This window comes from Brienomyrus brachyistius, chromosome 3, assembly GCF_023856365.1.
Source record: "Brienomyrus brachyistius isolate T26 chromosome 3, BBRACH_0.4, whole genome shotgun sequence".
In the NCBI taxonomy this organism is placed as follows: domain Eukaryota; kingdom Metazoa; phylum Chordata; class Actinopteri; order Osteoglossiformes; family Mormyridae; genus Brienomyrus; species Brienomyrus brachyistius.
The window spans coordinates 35,417,821-35,444,597 of record NC_064535.1 but is presented as its reverse complement, the minus strand read 5'-3'; the positions used below and the strand labels follow the sequence as shown (position 1 = coordinate 35,444,597).

Genomic DNA, 26,777 nt, shown 5'->3' with positions numbered 1-26,777 from the left:
GGCTATATCTTATGTTATTAAGGCGTATTACTTGTACTACAGACAAATTTGCATTCGTGATGTAGAGCCGTGACGACCTTAAATGCTGAATGCGGCTTTCTGCGTGTTAGCCGTCTCTCCCACGGTTTACGTCTTCGTACGTTAATTACAGTTTATGAAGCTGAGACTTTGGTAGTCAGCAGCTTGCAAATGATGCGGAAAGCGGGGCGATGGGCCAGCTGATCGCGCCCTGCGCATCCTGAGGATGAGATGAGATCGCAGCTGCGTGGCCCGATGAACATCTGCCGCCTACTTTGGCCATTTCATGTTAAAGAGTCGCACCAAGTGGTCCATGATCCGCCAAAAACAATAGAGGAGAAGGAAGCTGCCCTCACTGGCGCTTCCTCTGCGCTCCGCTCGCCGCATCCAGCGCAAACCCTGTTGCTAAAATGGACGCTTTACCGACGGCGATTTTCATTCTTCTGAGTTTTACAGCAACAGGTGAGTGACAAACGGTGACTTTTGTCTTTATCATCAAGGGTAACGGCTTTCAGACTTTGGGCTCTATGTTAAATATGGATATTCAGGTGAGTAATAATCTTTACTTAGCCTTAATCTTTAGGTTGTACGGCCAATCATCTCGGGCCAAAGTGAGGAGTCTTATGAGAACATACTTCAGCAAAAATCTCCTGACGTGTATAACGCCGGTTGTAATGACCAAGGTCTACAACTTCAGTGTTTGTAAATGCGGAATAAAGAATGCTGCAGCTTTAAAACGATTAAAATTTCTATTTTCTAAAGCACGAGCTGAAACAGTCTCGTGACACTTGTAATGAGCATAAAGTAATAACACTCAACTCTAAATCTAAAAGTGTATTTACCTAATTTCCTCGCCTGTAGCCTATACCTACTGCTCGTCTTGTATCTTCTTAGTTTTGACTACAAACTAACACTTAGGCCTAAATACATTTACGGTGTCCAGGATTTGAAATAATTTTACGCCTTGATTTTGTGATGTCAATGACCGGAATTTAGGTCAGTTGTTTTTTTTTACTTTTTTAGACGGATTCCTTATTGCTCACATGGCCAAGGAACTATGTCTGTATACGAAAAGCACAGCGGTCTTCGTCGGGAAATGCAACGCCAGCAACCCCGACCAGCAGTGGCGCTGGACGCGCGACATGAGGCTCGTTCACGTCCTTTCGTCCCGGTGCATGTGGGCGGACGCGTCCAGCGCCATCCCGCGACACACGCGCCTCGCGGGCACAGCTGCCTGCGTGAGCGCGCCCGCCTGGAAGTGTCACGACGGGGGGGGGACCTTTGGATTGGCGGACTGGCCACTGTACCTGAAGAAACAAGGCCAGCGAGTGGTGCTCAGGAGTGACCCGAAGTATTCAGCCTGGGCTAAGTATGAAAAGGACTCGGGAGGGAAGATGGTTCGGATGCCTCTGTGCGCGCAGGGTGAGTGGACGCCGATCTGGATGCCGCAGTCTCCTGTGTTGATTTTTAAGTGCTCAGTAATTTTATTACAGAATTTTTCGGTGCATATTTACCCAAAATACTTGGTTTTGGATTGCTGATTGATGTGTCTTTAAATTTGTAGATGATCAAAGTTTTAATCATACTCTTTGGCTAAATAAGCAGGAAATGTTTGCGAGTACCAGTCCTGAGTATGAGGACGAGCTGTACCGGGCTGCCAGTGTCCCGGCTGTGCGTCAGCCCGGGTGAGGATGTCACTTTTCACGCCAGTGACATTGCGGAAGCCAGCTGGCCGTGGACCCAGCCTGACGTGCCCAGAGTCCGCCCCTGTGCCCCAACTCCCAAAGTCCCAAAGCCCGAGTGAAAATGATCTTCTTCCTGATACTGCTGTGTTTCTGGTATCACTTTAACATCACCCCCCCCCCAAAAAAAAATAAAAAAATAAAAAATAAATAAATAAAAACATCAGATATTTCAGGGAATAGCTGCCTATTTATTAAACAACTATGATAATGATTAATCATAGTGATTAAGATGATTTGCAGGTATTGTAGTGCTCTTTTTCTTATTCATTTATGAGGAATATTCTTCTTTTCATTACCCCCCCACCCCAGAGAAACAACAGTCCTTGACATTTACAGGATGCTTGTGGTTCGGAGGATGCAGGGTGACATTCAGGGAAACACATAAATGGGGACAGCTGTCACCCGAGTGACAAGCACATCCGCGTGAGAACTCTGCTGGCCCATCCTCGCAGCATGTCACTCTTGGAGGGGGGGGCACCCTTCCCAAAGTCCGTGTCCTCCTCTCTGTCTCTGTAGCGGTTCTCTCACATGTCTGAAGTTGAATTGATGTTTTGTTTCATGTGTTATTGGCTGCGGTTTCACTGAGACTCAGTTGAAACCAATAGTTTGACAGGTTTCAAAGATCTGACTCAAGATCTAATTCGGTTTGTTCTTCTGTTTGTCCAGAACCCTCTACAGCATCAACCACAGCTTCACACCCACGCAACCGATCCAACCCCATCACTGCTGACCCCCCCACCGCCATGACGACAGGCCTGCTGTTCCGGCCCCGGACCTCTGGGGCCAGTGGATCCCCAAGCAGAGGTCAGAGCACTGCAGCAATGCAGGCCAGAAGCCGGACCAGACGAACCAGCATCATTGGACTCGGTCCCAGTGCCACCGAGTCTATGACAGCGGGTTCTACCACAAACACATCACGCTTCCCCCAGACCCTGGCTACCACATCGGGCTCCACTGGCGCTGCATCCCAGACCATTACTGCAGCTCCTGCTGCAGCTCGTACTGCGACTTCTGTTGTGGTCACTGCAGCTGCAGTGCTGACTACAGCAGCTCCTACAACGACCGCCACCCAAGAGGTGAGAGAGCTTAGTGTGCCCATGCAAATACAGGTAGTTCCTGGGTTACTGCCGAGATCCGCCCCTAAGTCGTATTTGTAGGCAAAAATAATACAGTATTAAGTATTATACAGTATTAATAAAAATAACTACATACGGTACTGTACTGTACCTTGGGCCAGCGGACTGCTGTAGCCATGCAAGGTCACCGAGTTATCACTAACCATTTTATTTAAGTAAGATTATGAATGCAATCTGTTTTATCGCATCCCAATCGTAAGTAGAGGTTGCCCGTAAGTTGGGTGTTCTTACTGCCTATACACTCCATTGAAAAAGTCACGTTAAACAACTTCATTACCCAACACGGTTTCCCTGTGATGTCTGCTGGGACAAACATTCCCGTTGGCAGGACCCCTTACGTGATATAGACTGCCATATTCTGAGAGGGCGGGACTTAGCAAACTAGCGGTGCCACCCCTCCCTGCAAGCTTCACTGCAGGCGCAGTGCTGGGGGGTGGAGGGGTACTGGGGTTGATGCTTGCCTGGTGTGCCGCATGGACCCCGACCACTGCCGGTAGGTATTATTTCTCTCTGGGAGTTTAATCATTCACAGTCAATAATTAAGTCTGAGATGTTGGATATAGGAGTCGGGAGCCTATTCTGTAGAGTCTGTCCGTCGCCTGGGTTGCACTGTGATTCCTCAGGCTTTGCTGGGGCTTGTAGTTCATGCTGTACAGCCGATTTTTTAAAGTTCAACCAAAGGATGACTCTGACTGTGCCATGTAGCCATGATAGAAAAATGCAGTAAAACAGCAAAACTTAATATTTTTTATGGTGAAACTTAAACATGCATGAGTGTAGGAGACTCATTCCAAATGCTTGAGACTCCCATGAAATACGCGAGACTACCACAAAATGTGCAAGACTATTACGAAATGCACAAGACTATAACAAAATGCGCAAGACTACCACAAAATGCGTGAGACTCCCACAAAATGTGTGAGACTCTCACAAAATGCGTGAGACTCCCACAAAATGCGTGAGACTCCCACAAAATGCGTTGGACTACCACAAATTGAGTAACTCCCACAAAATGCGTGTGACTCCCATGAAATGCACGACACTTGGGATGTCTGCGTTGCTGTCATCCAGCAGATTGAAATGCTCCCTGTGAAAGAACGACTTCATTAGCTGTAGGCAGGTGTGCTCATCACACAGTAGGTGGCGCTGTAGGAGGGTCTTGCAATTTCAAAGATGATCTTTCAGTATCGAAATATTTATGCATTTTTATATGTGTATCTTTTTAATATATTACATCGTAAGCAATGTAAAATCTGTATATTAAATTAAATGGCTGATGCTACAGTTGTGTATTTGAGTTACAGTTCTGCTATATATGTATTCACGTATATATCGTAATATAGTTGCACGATGTAATGTGTCCAAATCTATGTAGGACCATATAGTTCACGATTTCAGTTAAAATCTGACAAGAATACAGTAAAGAATTTTATTATTTTTTGCGCCAGATTCCAAATACGAAGTCATCCCCGAGATTTTCAATGTTTAAACAATGTTCAGCAGTATGTCAAGCGTTTAAATGGCGTTTCAGGTCATAATCAATTGATTTTTTTAAGCGGGACAATATCTCTTTAAACTACAGCCAGCGGTCTCATGAGGGAGCTAAGTTGTTCTCTGTGTGCACGTTTCCTTTGTTTTAGTATTGTTTGGAGTGAGATTTATTATCATGATTTGTCGCGTTCATTTCACGAAAAGCGATTGATCTTTGGGGGCAGCTCAAATGCAATGATCCCCGGGCAGAGACAACACTGATCTGCGGAGAAAGCAAGCCCGCTTCTCCAGGGAGGGAACAGACGGGAAGGAAAGGAGGGAGGGGTACGGGGTCCCGGTCACCAGTGAAAGTTTGACGCTACACCCCCAAAGAAAGACACTCTGTCTAAGGAACATTTGATCTGCTGGAAACTGATGGAGTCTAGATGCTGGTTACTAAATCTGTCATTCTTTTCAAAAGAAAAAAGAAAATTTCTATTCAAGGAAGTGAAGAAATCTGATCTTGGAACATTTTTTAACCCGGATAATGGAGATTGCATTTTTTGTTCAAATGAGTTATGTCGCTGGGTCGCAGGTGTAGACCCGCAGTGTGGAAGGACCTGTTGCCGGGGTCTGCTGCCTGTCTGTGAGGAGAGGGGGTCCGATCGGCCCCGGACATAAGGGCAGCTTGGGAAGCTCAGAAACACGGCAATGGACGCTGAGAAGCGCCTTCTGCGCGACTTAGACATCCTGAAAAGACAAACGGGGAAAGTCACTGGGTCGGAAAATGTTTTTAATTTTCTTTTTTACTTGAATGATTGTTTTCCCATAGCTGTATCTTTTCCCCAGGGGATAAGCGTTTGATTCGCTGACTTGTCGAATACAATGCCAATGCTAAGAATTAAGACGGTCTGTTTAGTGCTTCTTGTAGCATCGAGGTTTTTCCAGGTGAGTTTTACCGGAGCGCCGCGCCGCTCGGCACTGCCTGCTCGGCGCATCCTCAGCGCCCTTTGCTGCTTGTTTCAGCGGAGCGCCGCCGAGACTCTGAGATGCGCCGTGACCCTGACCGAGGCCAGTGCGGGCGGCGCGGCGCTCCGGCTGCGATGGAGCAGCCCTGGACAGGGCTGCGCATTTGCGGTGGTTTCCCTGGACAGCGGCTCCGAAATAACGGACTGCGTCCGGGACGGAGGCCAAGGCGCCGCGTACGAGTGTGCGATTACGGAGTTGGAGCCGGGGACCCTGTACCGCCTGAGGATCGCGTCCCGGACTGACGGGGAGCGGCGGGACGTGTCCCTGCAGACAGGTATACCCCTATAGCCTGCACGGCTCATTAAGATGATTGTGTCTATAGGACCGCAGTAAGCCAATTAAACTTTTAAAATGTTTTACATTTGGCTTACCCAGATCTGTTGCCGGCCTTTAAAAATGTACCAAACTAACGGAACTATACTGTCTTGCACATATACATACAATTTAATCAAATGTGACGTAGATTTTAAATTATCGCTCCCTATATACACGGAGTTGCTATTCACTGTATATTGTACTGTTGTTATTGGGAGCATAATATTATACTCAATACAAAATTTACTGTTGAAATTGACAAATGTATTCAGTTTAAGGATTTTTGTAAATTATTGTTCCACATTGGAAGCTGCTTATAAATGTTATGTTGGTAAAAATGACACTGGATTCACTGTAAAACTGGCAGACTGGCAGACAGATATTAACGCAGTGTCTGCGGGACACCCCAGCCCTGACCGGGAGCAGAGGCCATGAGGTTGTCTTGGCAACAGGCTGGAAATATGGTGGAAAACAGAGAGGGGAGTCGTGGGGTTGTGCCGGTCCGGCGTGTTGCGTTAGCGATGTTGCCCATAATGGTCCGGGGGGGGGGGGGGGTCAACTTCATGGGTAGCCGAGATAAATATACGAGTGTGATAGGCGCCGTTTGGCCGGCACTAGGCTTCCCCTCCTAGATCCTGCATGCAGTTGTCCTGTCGGCAATAAGAAAGCACCCCCCCCTCGCACGGAGGGAGCGAAGGGAGGGGTTTCAGTCCTCACCTGTCTCTGCAGTCCAGAATGCACTGTTGGTACCACAGCCAGAGGGACGGATCGCAGTTAGGAGGGGGGGGGGCATGTTGAGCTGAAGGTCGCTGTTGGCTGGGGGCCAGAGCAGAAATGGGCAACAATGCTGCGGGGTAATCTTAAGTGTGTGCTTTTTTGGTGTGTGTGCTCGGCGTGCCTCACGTCCGGCCTCATTGTTCCTTTGTCCCACCGGACACAGAAGGCCTCCCTGTTTTGTTTTGTGGGCCTGATTAGATAAAGAACCTCGATGAACTTCACCTTCGAAGCACACAGACCCCCTGCCTCCAATTGGCCCCGGGCCCCGGCCCTTAATACGCATTTAGCTTAAACCCTCATAACTGTGTTATTGTTTAAATTTTGGTTCATTTGTATTTCCATGCTTTACTCATTTCATAATATCACTGTAACTATACAAGCTGTCGGCTTCAATAAGCTCCAACTCCTCCCTGCCGAAGTGCCTCCTGGTGGCTCCACGCAGGGAGATGAAGGTTAAAGGCCTTGCTGAAGGACCCATAGAGGTGCCAAGGCCAGGCTCGAACCAGCAACCTTCAGGCTCGAACCAGCAACCTTCAGGCTCGAACCAGCAACCTTCAGGCTCGAACCAGCAACCTTCCACTCACAGGCTCCGAGTTTTAACCCACTTAGCTGTCACCAATAGCATCTGCTAAACAAAGTAAAAGAGAGAGACACTATCGATGTGCAGCATCGGGGTCTGAGGTAATCAGCCGTCTCAATCTGCTGCATCTTTTTTCCCGTCAGACCCGCGGGAGCCGAGCCGGTTGGACGTCACGCCAGAGCAGAGTTGTAGCACAGCTCTTCAAGTGTCCTGGCCGCGGTCACGAGGACAGGTGGACTGGTATGAGGTCACCCTGCAGGATGCCGAAACGGGTACCAGTAAGAGCACCCGTGTGTCCAGCACGGCGGCCCCCCGCTTGGGGTTCACCGGCCTCACCCCCGGAACCCGCTATAGTGTCCACCTCAGGGCTATTGCCGGGAACAAGACCTCCCCTGTGGTGAGGGCTACCGCGACCACAGGTATACACCCCCCGAAGCGGCTGTAAATTAGCTCCACACCATGAACAGGGGGGCCCTCGTTTGGGGCTCAAACACAAGCCTAACTGATCTAACTGTTAACACTGGTTATTAGAAACTTTGAGGCCTGTCAGCATTGTTTTACACAGAAGCATCTAGAACTTGAAGCGGACGTACACTTTATGATGAAGCCTATTCACATTTTGCCCATCTCTCCTGCTCAGCCCCCTCGCCCGTCACTGGCCTGAAGTTCTCTGGGTCCCCCGAAAGCCTGGGCATTTCCTGGCAGCCAGGCCCAGGGAGGATACAGACTTTCCAGCTGCTGGTGACCCACCATGGCAGCTTGGTCGGGAATGTGAGCCTGGAGAGAAGCGTCACATCCCACACCGTGAGCGGCCTGGTCCCGGGACGGCTGTACAATGTCAGTGTGGTGACGGAGTCCGGAGGGCGGCAGAGCAGCGTCTCCAGAGAGGCCCGGACGGGTAATGAGCTGCAATGTCTCCTCTCAACTGGCCACACCTCCATGCCCTGTCTGTGTGGGCGTGGCTTTGCACGGAGCCACACCTCCATGCCCTGTCTGAGTGGGCGTGGCTTTGCACTGAGCCACACCCCCGTGCCCTGTCTGAGTGGGCGTGACTTTGCACGGAGCCACACCTTCACAGCTCATCATTGTTTCCAGTATATTTCCAGCCAGTGCTTGCCCCCCCAGCGCTGTCACCCTTCCTCAGGCCAAGGTCTAGAGCTTCAGGTCGGGTTATTCCGCTACTCTATGGCTCTCCCCTTTGAGACCCTCTGGTTTCCGGTCTAAAACGCCTTTGTTTGGGCTCCACTTTGATGAGGTTGTGAGTTAAAGGCCCAGGTGGGAAATGGGGGGGGGGAGCAGAAGCCGGGTGGGGAAATTAGCTGTTTTTTTTTTTTATCAGTCTGGGTCGAGCTGCCTTTGCGTTTTTCCTTTCCAGTCTGTGTCATGGTCCCTGGCACCTTCCGGTCTGTCATCGGCTTTTTCAGGCTGTTCTGTGACGCCCCTCACACCGGCCACATGTACAGTCCCTCTCTGTTTTCATTGGTTGCCATGAGACGCCGCGGTTTCCCTTCGCTTATCTGAGAGATACAGGTGGATGCCGCTCCATGGTTGTCACGACAACATCCCCATCATTGCTTCCTTCCCCCCACCAGCTCCGGCCGCAGTAAGCGACTTGAGGCTGTTGAACAATGGCAGCCGGGACAGCTTGGTGGCGGTGTGGAGCCTGGCTTCCGGCGATGTCGACTTCTACCTGGTGTCCCTGACTGCGCTGGGCTCACGCCGCCAGCACAGCGTGCTGCCCCCTGGTGCCTCCAGTGCCCTCTTCAGCGGCTTGACCCCAGGCCGCGCCTACCAAGTATCGGTCAGCACCAGGAGTGGGGAGCTGTCCACCGAGAGCCAGGCTGCGGGCAGGACAGGTACAGAGCTTCCTGGGATGCCTCTGGTCGTATCCAGCTAGCTAACGTCACGTAACGTAAATGTCAAGACCATTAAAAATCTTGCACAGATTTAGTTCCTACTTCGATATGACACTGCAATATTGCAGTGTAATTGTTTTGTTTCTGTAAAAGCAACATGAATATGTAGCCAAATCATTAACTGTGTATGGTTTCATTAGATTTCATTGTTTCTGAAAATGTTTTGAAATTAGAACAAATTACTAATTAAACATAGCGTGAGCCTTTGTGCTTTGCTGCCTTACCCCTCCCTCTCCCTTAGTTCCAGGTACCGTGACTCAGCTGGCAATGGTGGGTCTCAGCCAGCAGGGAGCGCTAAAGATAACATGGGCTCCCCCCAGTGGAGACTGGGAGGGATACAGTATCCAGCTGCTGGGCAAGTCTCTGACCTTGGTGAATGTGACGGTGGACCGGGACGCAGTGGAGCACAGCTTCTCTGGCCTGGAGCTGGTCCCTGGGCGCCTCTACAGGGCCACAGTGACTGTGCGGAGCGGGATGCTGGGGAGCTCTGCCGCCTGCCAGTGGAGATTAGGTAAACAGGGCACAGGATTATCACCTGTCTGCTTTTCCTCTGTCCCGAAGAGCACGTGATCATCGCCTGTCCACTTATCTTCTCTCCCGGAATACCTGGTCATCAATTGTCCGCTTTGATTTTGTCCCAGAGAAACACCTGATCATCACTTGTGTCCTTTTTCCCTTCACTGCCTCCTGTAGGCTGCAGTAGTAACATGCTGAAAGTGGAGTGTGTTGTATCATGTGTGACTGGGCTCTAAACTTCTCCCACGCCCCCCGCAGCTCCAGGACCCGTGCGTCAGCTGCATATCCGACACACTGACGAGACCTCGCTGAGCGCCCTCTGGCTCCACCCGCTGGCGGACTGGGACAGCTACACGGTGGTGCTGATACAAGCAGGCATTGCCATTGCTGAGCGACAACTGATGCGCGACATGCGGGAGTGCACCTTCAACGTGCTCACATCCGGCCGCCCGTACACCATCCAGGTGACCACCATCAGCGGCAACCTCAGCAGCTCCGCCTCTGTGGTGGGGAGGACACGTGAGTTTAGTCAGCATTAATGTCCACTTTCTCCTGGTCATCCAGACTCTTAAGAAGGATATTTAAGAGCAATTTCACTTGCAAATATTATTCTTTTATTAATTTTACAAGCAGGAAAACCTTTGAGTGGTAAGAAGCCTGGCTGGTTAGGGATCTGTCCCCATATCCATATGCTCCTCTAACTCAGCAAGCTAACAGCGCCAGTGTTGTGGGTTCAGGTCCCAGGGAGCACACATAAATTGTAACGCTCTCCTCTACTGTAAGTCGCTTTGAATAAAAGAGTCAGATAAATATATAACATATAGATATCCAGATGGTTGTGGGTTCACAGCAATGGGTTTGCACCCCATCTTGGGTTGTTTCGTTGCCTTGCACCCTCAGCATCCAGGATAGGCTCCAAACCCCCTTCTACCCTGAATAGGACAAGTGGTTACAGAAAATGAATTGATGATTTGTGGGTTCTAAGCCTATAGCCTGCAAAGCCTCTGCTGGACCCTTAACCCCAAGGGCTCCAGGGATGCTGGACCCCAGCTGCCTCCGACTCCACGCTTTCTTCACTTTGATGTCAGATTTGATTTCATAAACTAACAACATGTAACTTGCACGACAAGCACGATACACTACATATGTGCTACATATGGAATAGAAATGTGTGCAGATGCAGTAAATTGTAATGTGAGGAGAGGCTTTTGCGTGTGGTTACGGTGCGGAGGCCTCTGTGTGCTGACAGTGGCCCCCTCCTCGTCTGCGCAGTCCCTGCAGATGTGACGCAGCTGTATGTCAGGGGCCAGGGGCGGACAGACAGCCTGCAGACGAGCTGGGCCGCGGCGGAGGGGGACGTCGACTCTTACCGCGTGCTGCTCATCCACGACAGTGTGGTCATCAAGAACGAGAGCGTGCCTGCCAATACCACTGCCTGCCAGTTCCACTCCCTCACGCCTGGCGCCCTCTACAGCGTGGTGGTGACCACAGTCAGTGGCGGCCTGCCCTCCAAACAGGCGGTCGCCGAGGGCCGGACAGGTAGGCCGCTCAGGAGCACAACGGCCCTCTTTGTCCACCACTGAGCTAAAAAAAATTCTAAAGAGTTAAGGGAGAACAATGCAAATGTCCAGCATTGCAGGAATTTTAGGAATTTTCAGGAAGCGTTGTATGGAATGTAATCATAGGCCATTTCGAGGTTTCCTGTTCAGACACCATTGTTTGCCAAGCCAATCAGTGTTGCGGTCCGGCTTCTGATTTAATGTAAGGCTTTGCCAGCCAGATCGTTGCACAACTTAAACAATCCACATCATTCAGTGATTTAAAAATGGGAGTGATTTTGTGTGGGAGGGTGTGGGAGGCCCTTTGTGATCCTTTGATTTATGTTAATCTCACCCCTATTGGTCCGCTGGGGGGTGGGCGGCCCTCCCTAACCACACCCCTGTCGGTCCTCTGGGGGGGTGGGTGGCCCTCCTTAACCTCACCCTTATTGGTCCGCTGGGGGGTGGGCGGCCCTCCCTAACCACACCCCTATTGGTCCGCTGGGGAATAGGCGGCCCTCCCTAACCACACCCCTTGCCCTCAGTGCCTGCCGCCGTCAGAGAGGTGACGATCAGCAGCAATGGACGTCCTGACTTCCTCAGCGTGTCATGGCGACCGGCTCAGGGTGACATTGACAGCTACCTGGTCACTCTGCGGGACCGTGAGAAGACCGTCCACACGCTGGCCATGTCCCGCTCTAGTACCGAGTGTGTCTTCAGCTCTCTGGTGTCCGGGCGCCTCTACAATATTTCTATCACGTCCCGCAGTGGCACCTACGAGAACCACACCGCGGTGCAGGAACGCACACGTGAGTCCCCTCCCCCTTTTTGAGTAAGCGCACTGCTGATTGGTGGATTCTCTAACACCCAAAATTACAGAATAGGTGTTTGGTTTGATATCATTCCTTGTTTACTGTCCCTGTCAAGGATTTCTGGAAGATGCACCTTTGGATCATTCTAAATACTATCAGCATATCTACATATAGTAAACCATTAAAGGGGCAGCTCACTGTAAAACTGAAAAAAAGATAAGTTTTACAGGGACATTAGTGCCATCAATCCATCTAGGTCACCGGGTTGCTTGTGCTCGTATCTTCAGCAGAGTGACACAATTGGTGCGTGGAGTTCGGTAGAAGAAATTAGTTCCTCCATTAAACTGTTCACTACAAAGTCTGTGGATTATCTACTACAGCAATTGTCAGCCTTAGGGTCGTGACCTGAATTTGGGTCATGGCAAGTTCTTAAAGGGTCACGATGCAGACATTTTGAAACTCCTATGCTGATCCACGATCAGATTTACCAGCTTCAGTCCTTGAATTAACCTATATAACTGGGTCTTGGGTCTTCAAACTCAACCAATACTAAAAGCCAAACCACAGATGCTTAATTTAAAGTTCACTGGCACATCCAATCAGATTCGTGTGATAGACATTGATTGGTGTAAATTGCAGAGTGCGCTGTGTGCTTAATCTTAGCGTTAATTTAGATATAAGGTCGCGACTGAACTGTCATGGTAAAAATTAGGTCACACCAGGTCTTGATTTCTTCTAAGATACATTGTGGTAAAATTATTCTAATGTATTTTTTGGTGCTTTAACCAGCACATAAAGAATGCCATTCAGTCCAGTTATATTTCAGAGAGGACCAACGTTTCTATGGACTATCTCCAAAACCAGACAACTCCCAGTGGAACGATCTAGATGGATAGACACCACTAACCTCCCCCCCCCTAAAATGTATCTTTTTCAGTTTTGGGGTGAACTGCCTCTTTAAGGAAATGGGTAATCCCTGTCTGAACACCGGTTATGGAATAAAACAGGTGAAAACGTGTTTTCCTACATTGGCTCATGGCACCTTCAGATTATTCCTTTGGTTCCAGAACCTTCCAACGTGCAGAACCCCACAGCCATTCACTCGGCCCGGGACGGCTACTTGAAGGTGTACTGGCGGCACGCGGCGGGAGACTTTGACTTCTACCAGGTGGCCATCAAGCACAACAACGTCATCCTGCAGAACCAGACGGTGCCCAAGCACCAGAAGGAGTGCGTTTTCCACTCACTGGTGCCGGGTCGCCTCTACACAGTGGTCATCAGCACCTGGAGTGGGAAGTACGAGTCGAGTGTGTCCACGGACGGCCGGACATGTGAGTGAGCCCATGTGAAGGTGCCTTGTCAGGCCACTCATCACAAGTCACTGAAGTCACAGCCTTATCAGCTAATGGTTTTGGCTTTTATTGCTAGATCATCAAGGTCAAGTTTTGTACGGAAAGGAAATGTGTGATACAAAGAAAAAAATAACGTTAAAGATTAAAGTAACAATACGAATATTGATATAAATAAAATAAAAACTACAAAGACATACAGCAGAATACATAGTTATATCAACATTTTCTTTATTGACATTAAATGGTTGACATCAGGATGATGTTACTATAATGTAATGTGAAAATCACATGACTGTCGGGCTGCCCCCAGTCCCCGGGGCGGTGCACGACCTGGCCCTCTCCAGTGGGGGCACAGAAGACCTGCAGGTCACCTGGGGTGCCGCCCCCGGAGACGTGGATCACTACGAGGTACAGCTGCTCTACAACGACTTGAAGGTGTTCCCCCCTATCACACTGAGCAGCTCTGCGGGGGAGTACCAGCTGTCCTCGCTCACCCCCGGGCGCCTGTACAAGATCGTGGTGTCCACCTTCAGCGGCCCAAACCAGAGGGCCCAATTCATCGAGGGCAGGACAGGTAGGGGGGGTTAGCCCTACCCATGTCATGGACTAAGCATCATCAAGGAAGGAAGTCAGTCAGATATCAGTTTACGTCGTGGTTCATGGATGTTCATATCAAGTCAAGTGGGCCTTATTGTCATACCATACATATGCAGATATACAGTAGCATGAAGTAGCACTCCCCCGGGTCAAGGGGAGGTTCAACACAGGTTCACGAAGTCTTCTTCATCCATTCATCTTCAAAAGTGCTTATGAAGTCCTGGAGCCTGTGTAAGGAAGCTCAGGAACAAGGCAGTGGGCAGGATGGACACACACTCACCAACACTATGGAGAGTGTAGAGATACCACTTCACGTAAACTGCATGATTATGAGGAGAACATGAAGAGAATGTGTTGGGGCAGGTTTGTTGGTTTTGGGGCCCCACTCAGAAAGGCACCTCAGGGCCCCCTGGGGGTTGAGAAGCAGTAAACACCGCCAACGAGACCTTAGGAACTCTACACAGAATAACCAGAAGCGAACCCCCAACCATTAAGCTGAGAGGTTGTCTTTATCTTCACATTCACTTCTCAGTGCCCAGCAAGGTGAAGAACATACACATCAACCACAATGGGCAGAGCAGTGGCCTGAAGGTCAGCTGGACGCCTGGCCAGGGGGACGTGGACGGCTACTCTGTGTCGCTATTTGAGGGCGACCAGCTGCTGAAGATGCGGCCTGTGCCCGAGAACATCTATGAGCTGAGCTTCCTGGACCTGACGCCAGGCCAGAAGTATTCGATCACCATCCAGTCCATCAGCGGTGTGCTGGTTAACAATGACACTGCTAGCGGGCGGACCGGTGAGCCTGAGCCTGGGGGTTTTTGACAACTGAAACATCTGGAGGGGTGTGTAGAGTAAATTTCAGGATAAGGAGACAATTTGATGCTGTGGCCATGAGAAAATAATCAGCAGGAACTTGGGGGAGATGTGTGACTCGGCACAAATGTGTGACTCAGGTTAGGGTACTGCGTCTGGGACTGAAAGGTTGTAACTTCAAATCCCAGGATCTTAAGCCCCCACCCAATGTTCTCCTAAAATAAAGTCTTCTAAATATTTAAAGTGTAAACCAAGCAGTAAAATAACAAAGATGTAATTAATGAAAGGTGTTCCCTGTGCTCTCAGTACCTGCCATGGTGACCAGCCTGCAAGTAGAAAACAGGCACAGTATCTGCAGCCTGGTGTCCAGCTGGAGTCCAGCCTGGGGAGTGGCTGACAGCTACAACCTGCAGCTCCTGGACGAGAGGGGTGTCCTGGTGGCCAATGCCTCTCAGGCTGCCAGTGCCACGGAGCACCACTTTGAGCGGCTCACCCCAGGGAAGACGTACCACGTGCGGGTGCAGACGCTGAGCGGGGGAGTGCTCAGTGTGGCCGCTGAGGCTGAAGGACGGACACGTAATGCCCATTTTTTCACTGCCGTATTTGGAGGCCAGATAATTGGGGGCCCCTCCCAGCCTGACCCACATATGCCCACTTGCCCAGGTCCCGCCGCAGTCAGCGAGCTGACCGTCAAGGCCAACGGCACGAGCAGCCTGGCCTTCAGCTGGCTCCCCCCTGAGGGCGAGTTTGATGGGTATGAGATCTACCTGTACAACCAGGACAAGACACTTCGTGACCAGAAGGATGGCAAGGGAGATGCCCGCGGCTGCTCCTTCAATGGGCTCTTCCCAGGTACCCTGTACAAGGTGGTGGTCCTCACACGCAGTGGACAGCAGACCAACGACTCCTCCCTGTGGGCCAGGACAGGTGAGTGTGCCTCTGAACCTTTGGTCATTTAAACTGTGTGTTTCCTTCATTTGTAGTATTTGGTGAAGAGGACTGGTTAGGTTGTTAGACTGGTTAGGTTGTTTGAACAAGGCCTCACCAGTTAGGCTTTATGAAGGGAGTTTCTTGCTTGTTTAGGTTTGCCGTAGAAGGCCTGATTGGTCAGTTTAGATGAAAAGGGCTTGACTAGGTAGGTTGAGTGAACAAGACTTGACTGGTTAGGTTAGTTGAACAAGGCTTTACTGGTTGGGTTTAATAAAGAAGGCTTGTCTGGTTAGATGGGCTGACCAAGACTAGATCAGTTATGCTTGATGAGGAAGATTTGACTGGTTAGGTTGGCCGAACAAGGTTTGACTAGTTAGGTTTTAAGCGGGCTTGACTAGTTAGTTTAGATGAAGATTGGCTTGATAGGTAAAATTGAATGTTGCGGTCTCCAAAAATGCATTAACACAACTGGAAAAGAACTGCACTAACCAGTCATGTTTCAATAACAACAGTAATGGTTGATCCCCCCACCCCAGTCCCTGCCCCAGTGACAGGCCTGCAGGTCCAGAACCGGAATCAAACCAGCAGCTTGTGGTTCAGTTGGGAGCAAGCAGCTGGGGAGCTCAGGGGTTACTCAGTGCATCTCTACAACCCCAATGGCTCCTGGCATGCAGAGCAGAGCCTAGGGCCTGATGCCGGCGAGCAGCTCTTCCATGGCCTGGTCGCGGGACGGCTCTATTCAGCCGTGGTGGTCACCCTCAGCGGGGATCTTAGCAACAGCGCCACCACGAGAGGGAGGACCGGTCAGTCACCCTCCAACTGCTTCATTAAATCACTTCATGTAATCGCTTAATTTGTAAAATGTAAGCTTGTCTCCCATAGATATTGATGTCATTTATCAAAAGCTTTTGCTGTCATATGTCTGCAAATGTACCCTTTGATTTTCAGATTCTAGTTTACGGTTTTTCTTACGCTAACTAGTTATCTGCAGACAGTTTGGTCTTTGAGTGAAATAACCCCCCACCCCCATGCTAACAGCCCCAGAGAGCCCAACCTCGGTAACCTTCGGGGGGGTCACCAACACCTCCGTGGAGATCACCTGGGGTGCCCCCGTAGCTACGGACTATGATGATTTTGATGTGCAGTGGACACCCCAAGATGCCCTGTCCATGTTCAACCCCTACCGCACCACCCGTGTCCTGAAGGGGCTGTACCCTGGCCGTCTCTACACCTTCACCATCCGCACAATCGCCGGGGGTGGGGCCAGGGGCGGAGTCACTGCTTACAGCCAACCCATCCATGGCAGCATTAGAACAAGTGAGTGGTGCATGGACAATGTAAAGCCCTACCCATTTGCCCTTCTGTAATACAATGAGTGATTACTAATAGAGGGGTTTGACCTTCAAGCTTATAATTCAGGCATGGAAGCAATTTGCTTTTGGGTGGAGAGGACTGTAATATCGCCAAAACCTACAGATTTGGGTAACTGCAGATCAGTCGGCTTATATGGCCATTCACGCCAGAAATGACAGAAGGAGAAATGTTAGCAGGCAGTTCAACCAGCGGCCACTAGAGGGGAGCAGACAGCCAGAGGAGTAGCAAGCATGACCTACGCGTGGAGCAGTGTTACCCAGCTGGTTCACTCAGTTCTAGTGTCTCTATAATAAGTAATAGCCTAATTCGAATAGTTGAGCTATTAGTTTAGTTGATGTACCGAATGGCCTCCTCTCGTCTGTAAAGTTCTTATGTTTTTATGTTCTTATGTCCTATTCTAATAGACTGTTCTAATATTTAAGACTGAACTGTGAACCCTTGAATTCTAAAAATAATTTGCTAGTGCCTTTATTTTGGTTTGTAGCCCCCTCCTCTTCTCACTACCAAAGCAATGACTGTCTGGACTGGTGGGGGCTGGGGGGGGTTTGGGAAACACGCAGACCTGGTGATGACCATGCTGTGTGATAGCGCTTTCCTTTAACACAAACGATGTTTCCTGATAACGAAAGCGTGTTCGGATCCGGAACATTAAGCGGAATGTGAGAGCCGACCAGCAAGGGAGTGGGGAGGGGGACCGTCGTGCTCGGGCACGGTACTAGGCAACCAGGCCAAGTGTGAGTTCGCCCTGAGATTCTGCTCTCCATGCATGCATGTCTGCACAAGCTGTAAGTGCCTCGTTCATTTATAAATGTGAATTTTTACAGCTAGGAATAGAGAGCCTGAAGCTGGTTGTTAGCATCAGACTGCCACTTACAGACGCTCCAAAATGGGCCATTTGCAAGCCGCGTCCGGCACCATCCCATGCTTTCGCCCTGGGCTTCTGCTTGCACTTCACAGTCTGTTGATGAATTGCCCTGGCATGAGCTGCGTTTTCATTGGCAGCTGGTGAGCCAATTAAACGTCGAGTCTCATTTTGTGGGTAACATGACCCAAGTCCAGCCTTGGATTAGAGGAAAAAGTCCTTGTGATGGATGCTGAGCCCCAGTGTCAGACCATGGAACGGGTAGAGAAGGAAGACCTCCGTCGTGGCGGCTTGACCCCCCGACCTGGGCTACTTTCCTTGGAAACATCAGCTCAAAATCACTGAGCAACCACATACTAGTCAACAAGTGCATCACTTACGCCTTCCTGATTGGTCCTTGTTGAGAACCGTAACACCAATAGTGATGAAGTATAGATGACTTCTGTTCTTTGGCCCCGCCCTGTCAGCCATGATTGAAATGCACCTCATTTCCTCCCCAGAGCCTGACAGCATCCAGCACATCCACTGCCGGCCGCAGAGCTCCACGTCCATCCTATGCTCCTGGAGCCCCCCAGAGTCGGACTATGACTCCTACACGGTGGAGTGCATGCAGCAAGACTCACGCAGGCTGGTGTACTCACGCCGCACGGGCCGTGGCGACACACACTACCGCATCATGCAGCTGGAGCCCCACAAGCGCTACACGGTCTCCATCAAGGTCATCTCCGATAGCATGACCAGTGAGGCGGCTGAGGACGGGGTGGTCACCATGATCGACCGTGAGTGACCTGAACTCACCACCAACCATATCGCTCATAGTTAATGCCTCTGTTGCAGACGAGGGTACGGGATGTGGCACGAGCCACAGCCCACACTATTGTTGTGTCACATCCTTGAGAGCTTCTCTTAATATGGGGACAGCCTCTTCTTATAAGCACGAGGACAGATTGATGAGGGCGGAAGAGACTTTGACAAAGCCTGACCGCCATAAACAACACAGACCTACATTGACCGTGCTCACTTCGGCTTTCATCCGTAGCTAATAGATATTTCTCAGGCAGTGATTGATTTGCCATCCTTAGAGCCTAAGAGTCTCAGCCGGGCCCCGGGTCCCCGTCTGCAGTGGCAGATTTAGCACTCCGATCAGCCGCGATTTGACCCCAAGCTGTTCCACTCCCAGTTCCAGTTCTGTCTGGGTGATTTATCTCTGGGCCACAGGAGGAGAGCAAAAAAAAAGCAGGTTGAAATAAGTTTTAATGGCGCAGTCTTCCCATTTCGGGCAACGTAGGACAAAGTAACATCAACAAAGCAGCACCTGCCTTCATCTCTGCTACCTGTTCTCTGAAACACTCTTTATGGATAGTGGGGGAGGGTTAAACTCTATCCTGTCTACCCATCACCTCTTGGTTAATTTTGCCAGGAAGTCTCAGACCTGAGAGGGGCAGTATGGTTCACAGGGGGGATATTTAGGGCATCCCCTGTTAATAAGCAGTACCTCCGAGTCACATGTGGTGCAAAGCGGGTAAATAAAGACCGGTTGCCTCAAGGAGGGTGGGATTGGTTCTTTCTGGTCATGTGACCAGAGGTGCGTAAAGATGGACACCAGCCTGACTAGGTCCAGCGCGTGTCTGGGGGCGGGTTCACAGTGGGCAGCAGATGGCCTTATAAGGTCAGCACAGCGTGCACACAGACTCTGATGCACAGTGACTTGACCTTTTGCATCGTGTGCTGGCTGGATGCCGTGTGCCCTTTAAGAAAGCCTTTCATATGCATCTGTATAATTTTTTATGCTTTTCATTAGATCTGTGTCGCCCCCTGCTGGTAGAGAATAGCAGATGATTATGTGAAAGACTGGATTCAGAAGGATCCTGGTGTTTTCCAGAGCAGTCAGGCTGGAGAGAGATGTCAACAGACAGCCGACCTTCTCCGTGATATGTCTGTGCCATTTACAATAACGCTACTTACGGGAACAAATCGATATCCAGCTCAGTTAAAAACAAATGTCACCAGACTGCAGTACACAAATAAAAAAATAGATTAAATGTCACACATGTATGGAGATAAAATACACATGAATCTTTTAAAAACAGATGCAGTGGTATTATACTATACAATCGAAAGGGCGAGAGAAACCGTCCTGTATACGCAAGTCTGTGTCTCAATGGATAAAATTGTGCAAATGAAAAGCCTCAAATTCCACAGCAGACTGCTGATTGGTGGTTCAGCTTGATTGGCATAGTCATTGTCCTGTGCCTTTGCCCTTTCCAGGGCCGCCCCTCCCACCTCTCAGCACTCGGGTCAGTGAGCAGGCGGTCCAGATTACAAAGTCAAGTATCTTCTTCAAGTTCAACTGCAGCTGGTTCAGTGATGTCAATGGGGCCGTCAAGTTCTTCACCATCGTGGTGGCAGAGTCTTCCGGTATGTTCCGTTTGAGGCTTTTACAGGAATATGAATGACTTGTTTGAAAAAGGGAATTGGTGTTTCAGTGAATGTCCCACATGAAGGTGATTTAATGTGATCAAATGTATTTAAAGATTGATGACTGAGCCACAATCTCAGTGGAGCTTGGTAAGGCGGCCTGTTCACAGCAGCCCTGGATGGGAATTATCTGTGGAGTGATCTGTAATGGGACCTGTGGTAGGATCTGTTGACTGACTTATGAAATGATCCGTGGTCCACTTCAGTGGCTGTCAGGGTTTACGTCCTCTGTGACCCCAGATCGTGAAGATGGTCAGCCACAACAGCAACACCCCCTGGCCTCCTACGAGGACTACAGGTCCAACAGCTCGATCCAGGTGTACCAGACCAGCTACTTCCCAAGCCAATGCACCGAGAGCCCGGACAACGTCTCCCCGGGTTTCGAGGTCCACCTGGGAACTGGCATGGACACCCTTGGCGGGAGGTGCAAGAAGGACCAGGACCAGAACGCCTTCTGTGATGGACCACTGAAGCCCAAAACTGCCTACAGGTAACAGGATCCTCTACATGACCCTGTAGGATTGTGTCTGGGGGGCCTGATGTTACTTCTGATTGGGTGGCAATGAGGGGCAGCATGAACGGAAAGGTGGCTATAGAAAATGCTGATACTCTGTGAAATGTATGCATGTAATAAATAGAGATGCTGACAGAGACGTTCTCGCCTCGCTTTTCAGGCTCAGTGTACGTGCCTTCACCCAGCTGTTTGACGAGGATCAGAGAGAGTTTCTCCAGCCACTTTACACAGACACATACCTTTCCCTCCCACTGGTGACAGAAGGGGGTGAGTCCTTTTACAGTTGTCTTTCATGAAGCTCTGTGTATTGCGAAACACAGGGGGGCTTGAACTGGCAGGTACTGTGGGAGAGGCCGTCCTCTGCCGTTTCGGTGAGCGCCGTGCCTTTGCCTACACAGAGCCCCTCAGCGGAGTCATCGAGGGGATTGGCGCCGGGCTCTTCCTCATTGCCATGGTGATCGGGGTCTCCATTCTACTCATCTGCAGGCGGAACATTCAGAAAGTGTGAGCACAGCTTCCTCCGGGATAGAGGCCCTCCGCGTCTATCGAGTAATTCTCGCAGCTGAAAGCTGGAGATACTTGCCGTCTTGGCCATTCTGAAGTGGAGATGCTGACCATCTCAGCCGTTCTAAGCTGACGATTCAGACCATCTCAATCATCCTGTAGTGAGGACCAGATGAAGCTTTATGAACCGTTTGCTGTATTCCGACCCCACTAGATGTTCGTGCCAACGAACAAGAGCAAACCAAGAGCGCCATCTAGTGGGGTCAAAAAAATACAGCAAATGGTTCAAGAAGCTTCATTTGGTATCGCTACCATTCTGTTAGCTGGCGGTAGAACTAATGTGAGTAGAATGGATGCTGAGGTTGGCCATCTCCTTACCTTCCCATGACGCTCTAGTGCAAATCCTCAGGGACTTAAATCCCTTTTGAACAATACTGACATTAGAATAGATCCATATTCATTAAGGAAAACAGTCTGCTTCAAATCACATAAATGTAAAATCACCCTTCACTCATTAACTCTGATTATTGCATTTTGTTTCTAAGCTGCCTTAAGATTTGAAGTGAAACCTAAGGAGTACGTATTTTGGTTATATTTTACTCATTATTATAAGAAAAAATTTAAGCGAACGAGGAATCTTGTCTGTGTGTGAAGTGACTGGTTGTGATTGCAGGGGCCACCAGCAGGGGGCAGCACTGAGAATGAGCATCCGGCGGCAGAGGACCACTTCTGGGATGCATGTGGGCATCAGGGGGTAAGGGTACAGGCTGCTTGTATGCTTAGTCCTGCATCATTCAAACAGTGGGAAAATATGCTGTTGCATCTAAGTCCTTCATGGAAAATCATTTCAGATGATGAGGTATTAAATCTACAGAGATGCAGACAGATTCCCTGTTTGGGAGGAACTTTTTACAGTGGCTATAATATTTCACTGAAAGGTCCAGATGGACCCTCGTTCCCAGGCCTTCCAGTCCAACTCCATCGTTTCCAAAATCTCAAATGCCATGGAGATTCAGGACACAGCTTCACATGACATCACAGCTGCTAAAACACTGCAGCTGATCACTGTGACAAGCGAGCGACATCACACTCCTCACCTCTAAAAATAGCTGCCCACCTGTCAAAACGATACAATTATCCAAGAGACTGTGATGAATGACAGGGTCGTCCGTCTGAGGCCACCCGCCTACAGCCCAGGAGAGAGTCCAGTTATCCTGGGGAGTTTATTTAATTGCCGTCGTCTTTGTGGGTGATCAGTGATACTTGCTACTGTCTTTCGAACTCTTTTCTAATGGTCTAGTTTTTTCACACTAATAGAAAAATGCAAAAAAGTGTAAAAAAAAAAAACTGAAATGAATTAACTTTTTGAGTTGAAATGTCAACTAATCACAGGCTTTCTGTCCTCTATGTTCAGCAATCATCAGATATCAAGGTATGTGGCTTCTCCAGTTTAAATTACTGAAATTCCTATTTTGTTTCACATCTTTTTAATTTTCATTTGTTTCATTCCTTTTCCTCAGCCCCATTAAAATCGAGTCCTTTGAGTCACACTTCGTCAAACTTCAGGCTGACTCGAACTACCTGCTCTCAGAGGAGTTTGAGGTATGTGAACAACCCCCTAGATGATCTACGCCCCCTGGTGGCCTGGGTGTACACCTCCCCCCACCCACCCGCATGATATGTCTTGACAGGACTTGAAAGAAGTTGGCCGGAACCAGCTAGTCGACACCGCGCTTCTGCCAGAGAACAGAGGCAAGAACCGCTATAACAACATATTACCCTGTAAGTGTGCGGTCAACATGTGCCTCTTGAACTATCTGGATATTTGGGAGATGCAGTGTACTGAGTTTAAATGTTGTAATGATGTCACAAAATTTATAGGTAACACCAGCCTATAAGCTTCCCAGATCCTGGGATTTAAAAAAAGCCAGGAGTTTAGAGTCATGTGACCAAACTATGACCTGTGACCTCTGCCCACCTCTAGATGACTCGACGAGAGTAAAGCTGTCCTGTGTCGATGACGACCCCTCCTCTGATTACATCAATGCCAGCTACATCCCAGTGAGTCTGTCATTACCTTGCAGTTTCTACGCATTTCCACCAGGTCCCAAGTGCTGCCAGGCAGCAGGTTCCAAAATTTCACATCAGCAGGAAGATGGAAGCTGACCCAGATGGACGGGCTGTGACTGGCTTCCCTCGTCACGTAGCGGACTCCCACGGTGCCACATCTCTGCTAATTGGAGCGGATGGCAGAGCGGTCATGGTCCCTCTAATGACGTTCGTTAGCAGACATCCTCCATGGCTCCCAGATTAATGACCAGGTCACTGGATATGCCACGGGGATTCGTCACCGGCCCCCTGCTCTGACTTTTTTATTTATGTGCTAAATGTTAAACAAAGGGAGTGGATGGTGTGTGCGTGTCCCCTGCGATGGGCTGGCCCCCCATTCTGGGTTGTTCCCTGCCTCGTGCCCATAGCTTCCGGGATAGGCTCCGGAACCCCCCCCCCCCCCGCAACCCAGAAGGACAAGTGGTTTGGAAAATGGATGGATGTTAAACAAAGGCAGCAATTTTTGCCATAAATATCAAGCCGCACGTTGTTCAAAGCCACTGTAACAGGATAGCATGGTGAATGTGGCGGTAAAGGCGCCGCGATCGTTTCTGCACTGCCCCCTTCAGGGTAACAACTTCCGGCGGGAGTACATCGCCACTCAGGGGCCACTGCCTGGAACCAAGGACGACTTCTGGAAGATGGTGTGGGAACAGAACGTGCACAATGTCGTCATGGTGACACAGTGCATAGAGAAGGGCAGGGTAAGGGGGTGGGGCACTGCCCGTTTCCATGGGAAACAAGAACAAGGGCCGGAGCCAGCCTGACTGTGTGCCCATGTGACTATCGCCCCCTGTAGGTGAAGTGTGATCACTACTGGCCCTTTGATCAGGACCCTCTGTACTACGGAGACCTCGTGGTCCAGATGCAGTCTGAATCGGTTCTGTCAGAATGGACCATCCGGGAATTCCAGATCTTCAGCGTAAGTGAAGCAGATCAGGGGTCCCTCGCAGGACACAGTAACCATCACTGCACTAGCTCCACCCCTGGGGGAGGTCACACGATAGAGATAGAGCTGTATCACTGTAAAAAACAGAGGCTTACGATTAACACAGTCCTGTGTTTGGTCCTGATGTACATCTTCGATGACCGGACTGCAGGAGGACCAGCCTGACTACTCCCGAGGAGTAAGGCACTTCCACTTCACTGTCTGGCCTGACCATGGCGTCCCCGAGACCACACAGTCACTCATCCAGTTTGCCAGGACCGTCCGTGATTACATCAGCAGGACGCCAGGCTCCGGTGCTACAGTGGTGCACTGCAGGTAGGGGGCACCTACACGGTCCAGGGGGAGGGAATGGCAGCCTCAGAGCCTGGCCAGTGCTGAACTTCCAGCCTATATTCCGAGACTGCAGTAGCATTGATGGGACCGACTCCTGCTGGAAGGTCAGACAGGTCCCTGGACTGAAGGCTAATGTTAGCATTAGCAGTTATCCTAGTTGTCTTTGAATACGTAGCCATCTAAAAAAAGCTGGAGCCCAGTGAAGAATGTAGATTTCGTTCCAACACAATCTAATTGCCATACAGTTTCTTTGGATAATCTCAGTGTGTAACCCTAATTTTAAACTTAACCACTGTAAAAGTAAACTGAAATGTGGTGAGATAAACAGTTAATCCACTGGAGGTGCATGCACAGAAAAGCGCGACAGCTTACCAAACATGACACCAGTACAGAGTCTGATAGCGTAATTACTCGATTAAATCATCTGCAGACATAATTACAGGAAGACACTCGACAGTCAAAGGATGCCTGCAGTTTGATAGTAGCATGGATGGGGGGGGTTACTGTCACTGCACGTTACGGGCCTCCCGCTCACTGCGTCCCCTTCTGGCAGTGCCGGGGTGGGTCGCACTGGCACCTTCATCGCCCTGGACCGGGTCTTGCAGCAGCTGGACTCCAAGGACACTGTAGATATCTATGGCTGCGTCTTCGACTTGAGGCTGCATCGCTCCCACATGGTGCAGACCGAGGTGAGACCCCCCCCCCCCCCCCCCCCCCTCCACCTTCAGCACTATCCGTGGCTTTAGCTAGAGGCTGTGTGTGTGTTTGTGAACACCAAACCTCAGGGATGGTCCATCAGCTGGGCGGGACTAGGGGAGCATGTGTGACAAGCCCGCTTTCCCCCCCACCACAGTGCCAGTACGTGTACCTCCACCAGTGCGTGCGGGACGTGCTGAGGGCCCGGCTGCTGCAGCGTGAGCAAGAGATACAGCACCCCGTCTATGAGAACGTAAACCCCTGACCCGCCGCGCAGTGGTACAGCCTGCCCGCCGGTGAGTGTGCAGCCTTTGGCTCCGCCCCGTCTTCTGGGACTCTGGGGCCGTCACTCACCGACAGGCACAAACCAGGGTATCGCCATTAAACCTGCTGAGATATAGGGGCTGTCCAGGCCACCCAGACTGCTAATCGATTTATATTCTACTTGTTTAGCTAATGCCTTTATCCAAAGCAACGTACGTTTTCCAGAAGCAGGCACAGTCCCTGGAACAGCTGGGGGCTAAGGGCCTTGCTCAGGGACCTAGCGGTGACATCATCACATACCCGTAGCAATAAATACCCCTACGGTCATAGTTCTCCCCCGTGTTGGTGTATTTTATTAGGAAATCAAAATTTTGCCAAACCACGCATTATGACTGATTGTTATAGCTAATGCTGGTTACAAACTCACAGCCATAATTAGCAAAATGTCTTCCATGTGGAACATCTACTTGTGAATTTAAGTTCCGCTTGTTTTTTTGTGTGTACTTACCTGAAATGATGTACTGAGGGGTACACAATGAATATATGTACCGTTATAGCCCTGCTCTGTGAACCCTGGGATTCAAACCAACAACCTGCTGATTACAGGCACAACAGCCTAATGCCATGAGCCACAAAATCCTCCTAATATTACAGAAATATACAGATACATCTTCAGACACAAATTGTTATTAATGCACAAATTTCACAAATCTTATAGGCAGCAAATATGTCTCTCCTCCCCATAGGTGGAGCGTTGATGCTGAAGACCATGCACAGTGGATGCCTGTTCACTAAGGAACCAGCGGCAGAAAAGATTTTTCACATGTAAAGCAGCAGAATGTGAGACTTTACAGTTATACAGTCTGTGTGAAACTCTCCCAGTCCTCTGTGAGGAGACAGAAGCTACTTCATTGTAGCACTGTTGTAAATACTGTTATCATATTTAAAAATACATGGTGTTTTATGCACTTCCTGAGTCTTTGTGGATTCTAAGTTGCTGGGTAAGCTACCATGCATAACCAGAGGGAGGATAGGGCATTTACACATCTACTAAAGTACCCCAGTGGGGAGAGACCCCATACCATACATAACATTTTCGGAGCCCAATGCTATTAAAGTACCCCAGTGGGGAGAGACCCCACATCATACT

The 26,777-nt window shown here is 49.8% G+C and overlaps 1 protein-coding gene across 2 annotated transcripts; it reads left to right on the top strand.

Annotated features, from left to right (window-relative positions):
* Nucleotides 1–221: 221 nt before the first annotated feature.
* On the top strand, nt 222–26,595 carry LOC125738269 (receptor-type tyrosine-protein phosphatase beta-like). 2 transcript variants are annotated; one of them, XM_049007079.1, is made up of 34 exons: nt 222–480; nt 1,042–1,440; nt 2,430–2,839; nt 5,396–5,672; nt 7,214–7,489; nt 7,711–7,968; nt 8,663–8,926; nt 9,228–9,497; nt 9,761–10,021; nt 10,775–11,041; nt 11,586–11,849; nt 12,920–13,183; nt 13,515–13,778; nt 14,334–14,597; nt 14,921–15,190; nt 15,278–15,541; nt 16,081–16,347; nt 16,583–16,861; nt 18,281–18,559; nt 20,049–20,198; nt 20,499–20,748; nt 20,933–21,039; nt 21,171–21,276; nt 21,950–22,030; nt 22,691–22,708; nt 22,797–22,878; nt 22,968–23,058; nt 23,261–23,337; nt 23,955–24,089; nt 24,185–24,307; nt 24,486–24,649; nt 25,221–25,356; nt 25,521–25,659; nt 26,374–26,595. In XM_049007079.1, the coding sequence occupies exons 1-33, from the start codon at nt 429–431 to the stop codon at nt 25,626–25,628; spliced, it is 6,777 nt and encodes a 2,258-aa protein (XP_048863036.1). In that variant the 5' UTR covers nt 222–428; the 3' UTR covers nt 25,629–25,659; nt 26,374–26,595. The 2 variants fall into 2 exon arrangements, with proteins under 2 accessions (XP_048863036.1, XP_048863037.1); XM_049007080.1 differs by lacking the exons at nt 222–480; nt 1,042–1,440; nt 2,430–2,839 and adding an exon at nt 2,900–5,317.
* Nucleotides 26,596–26,777: the final 182 nt, after the last annotated feature.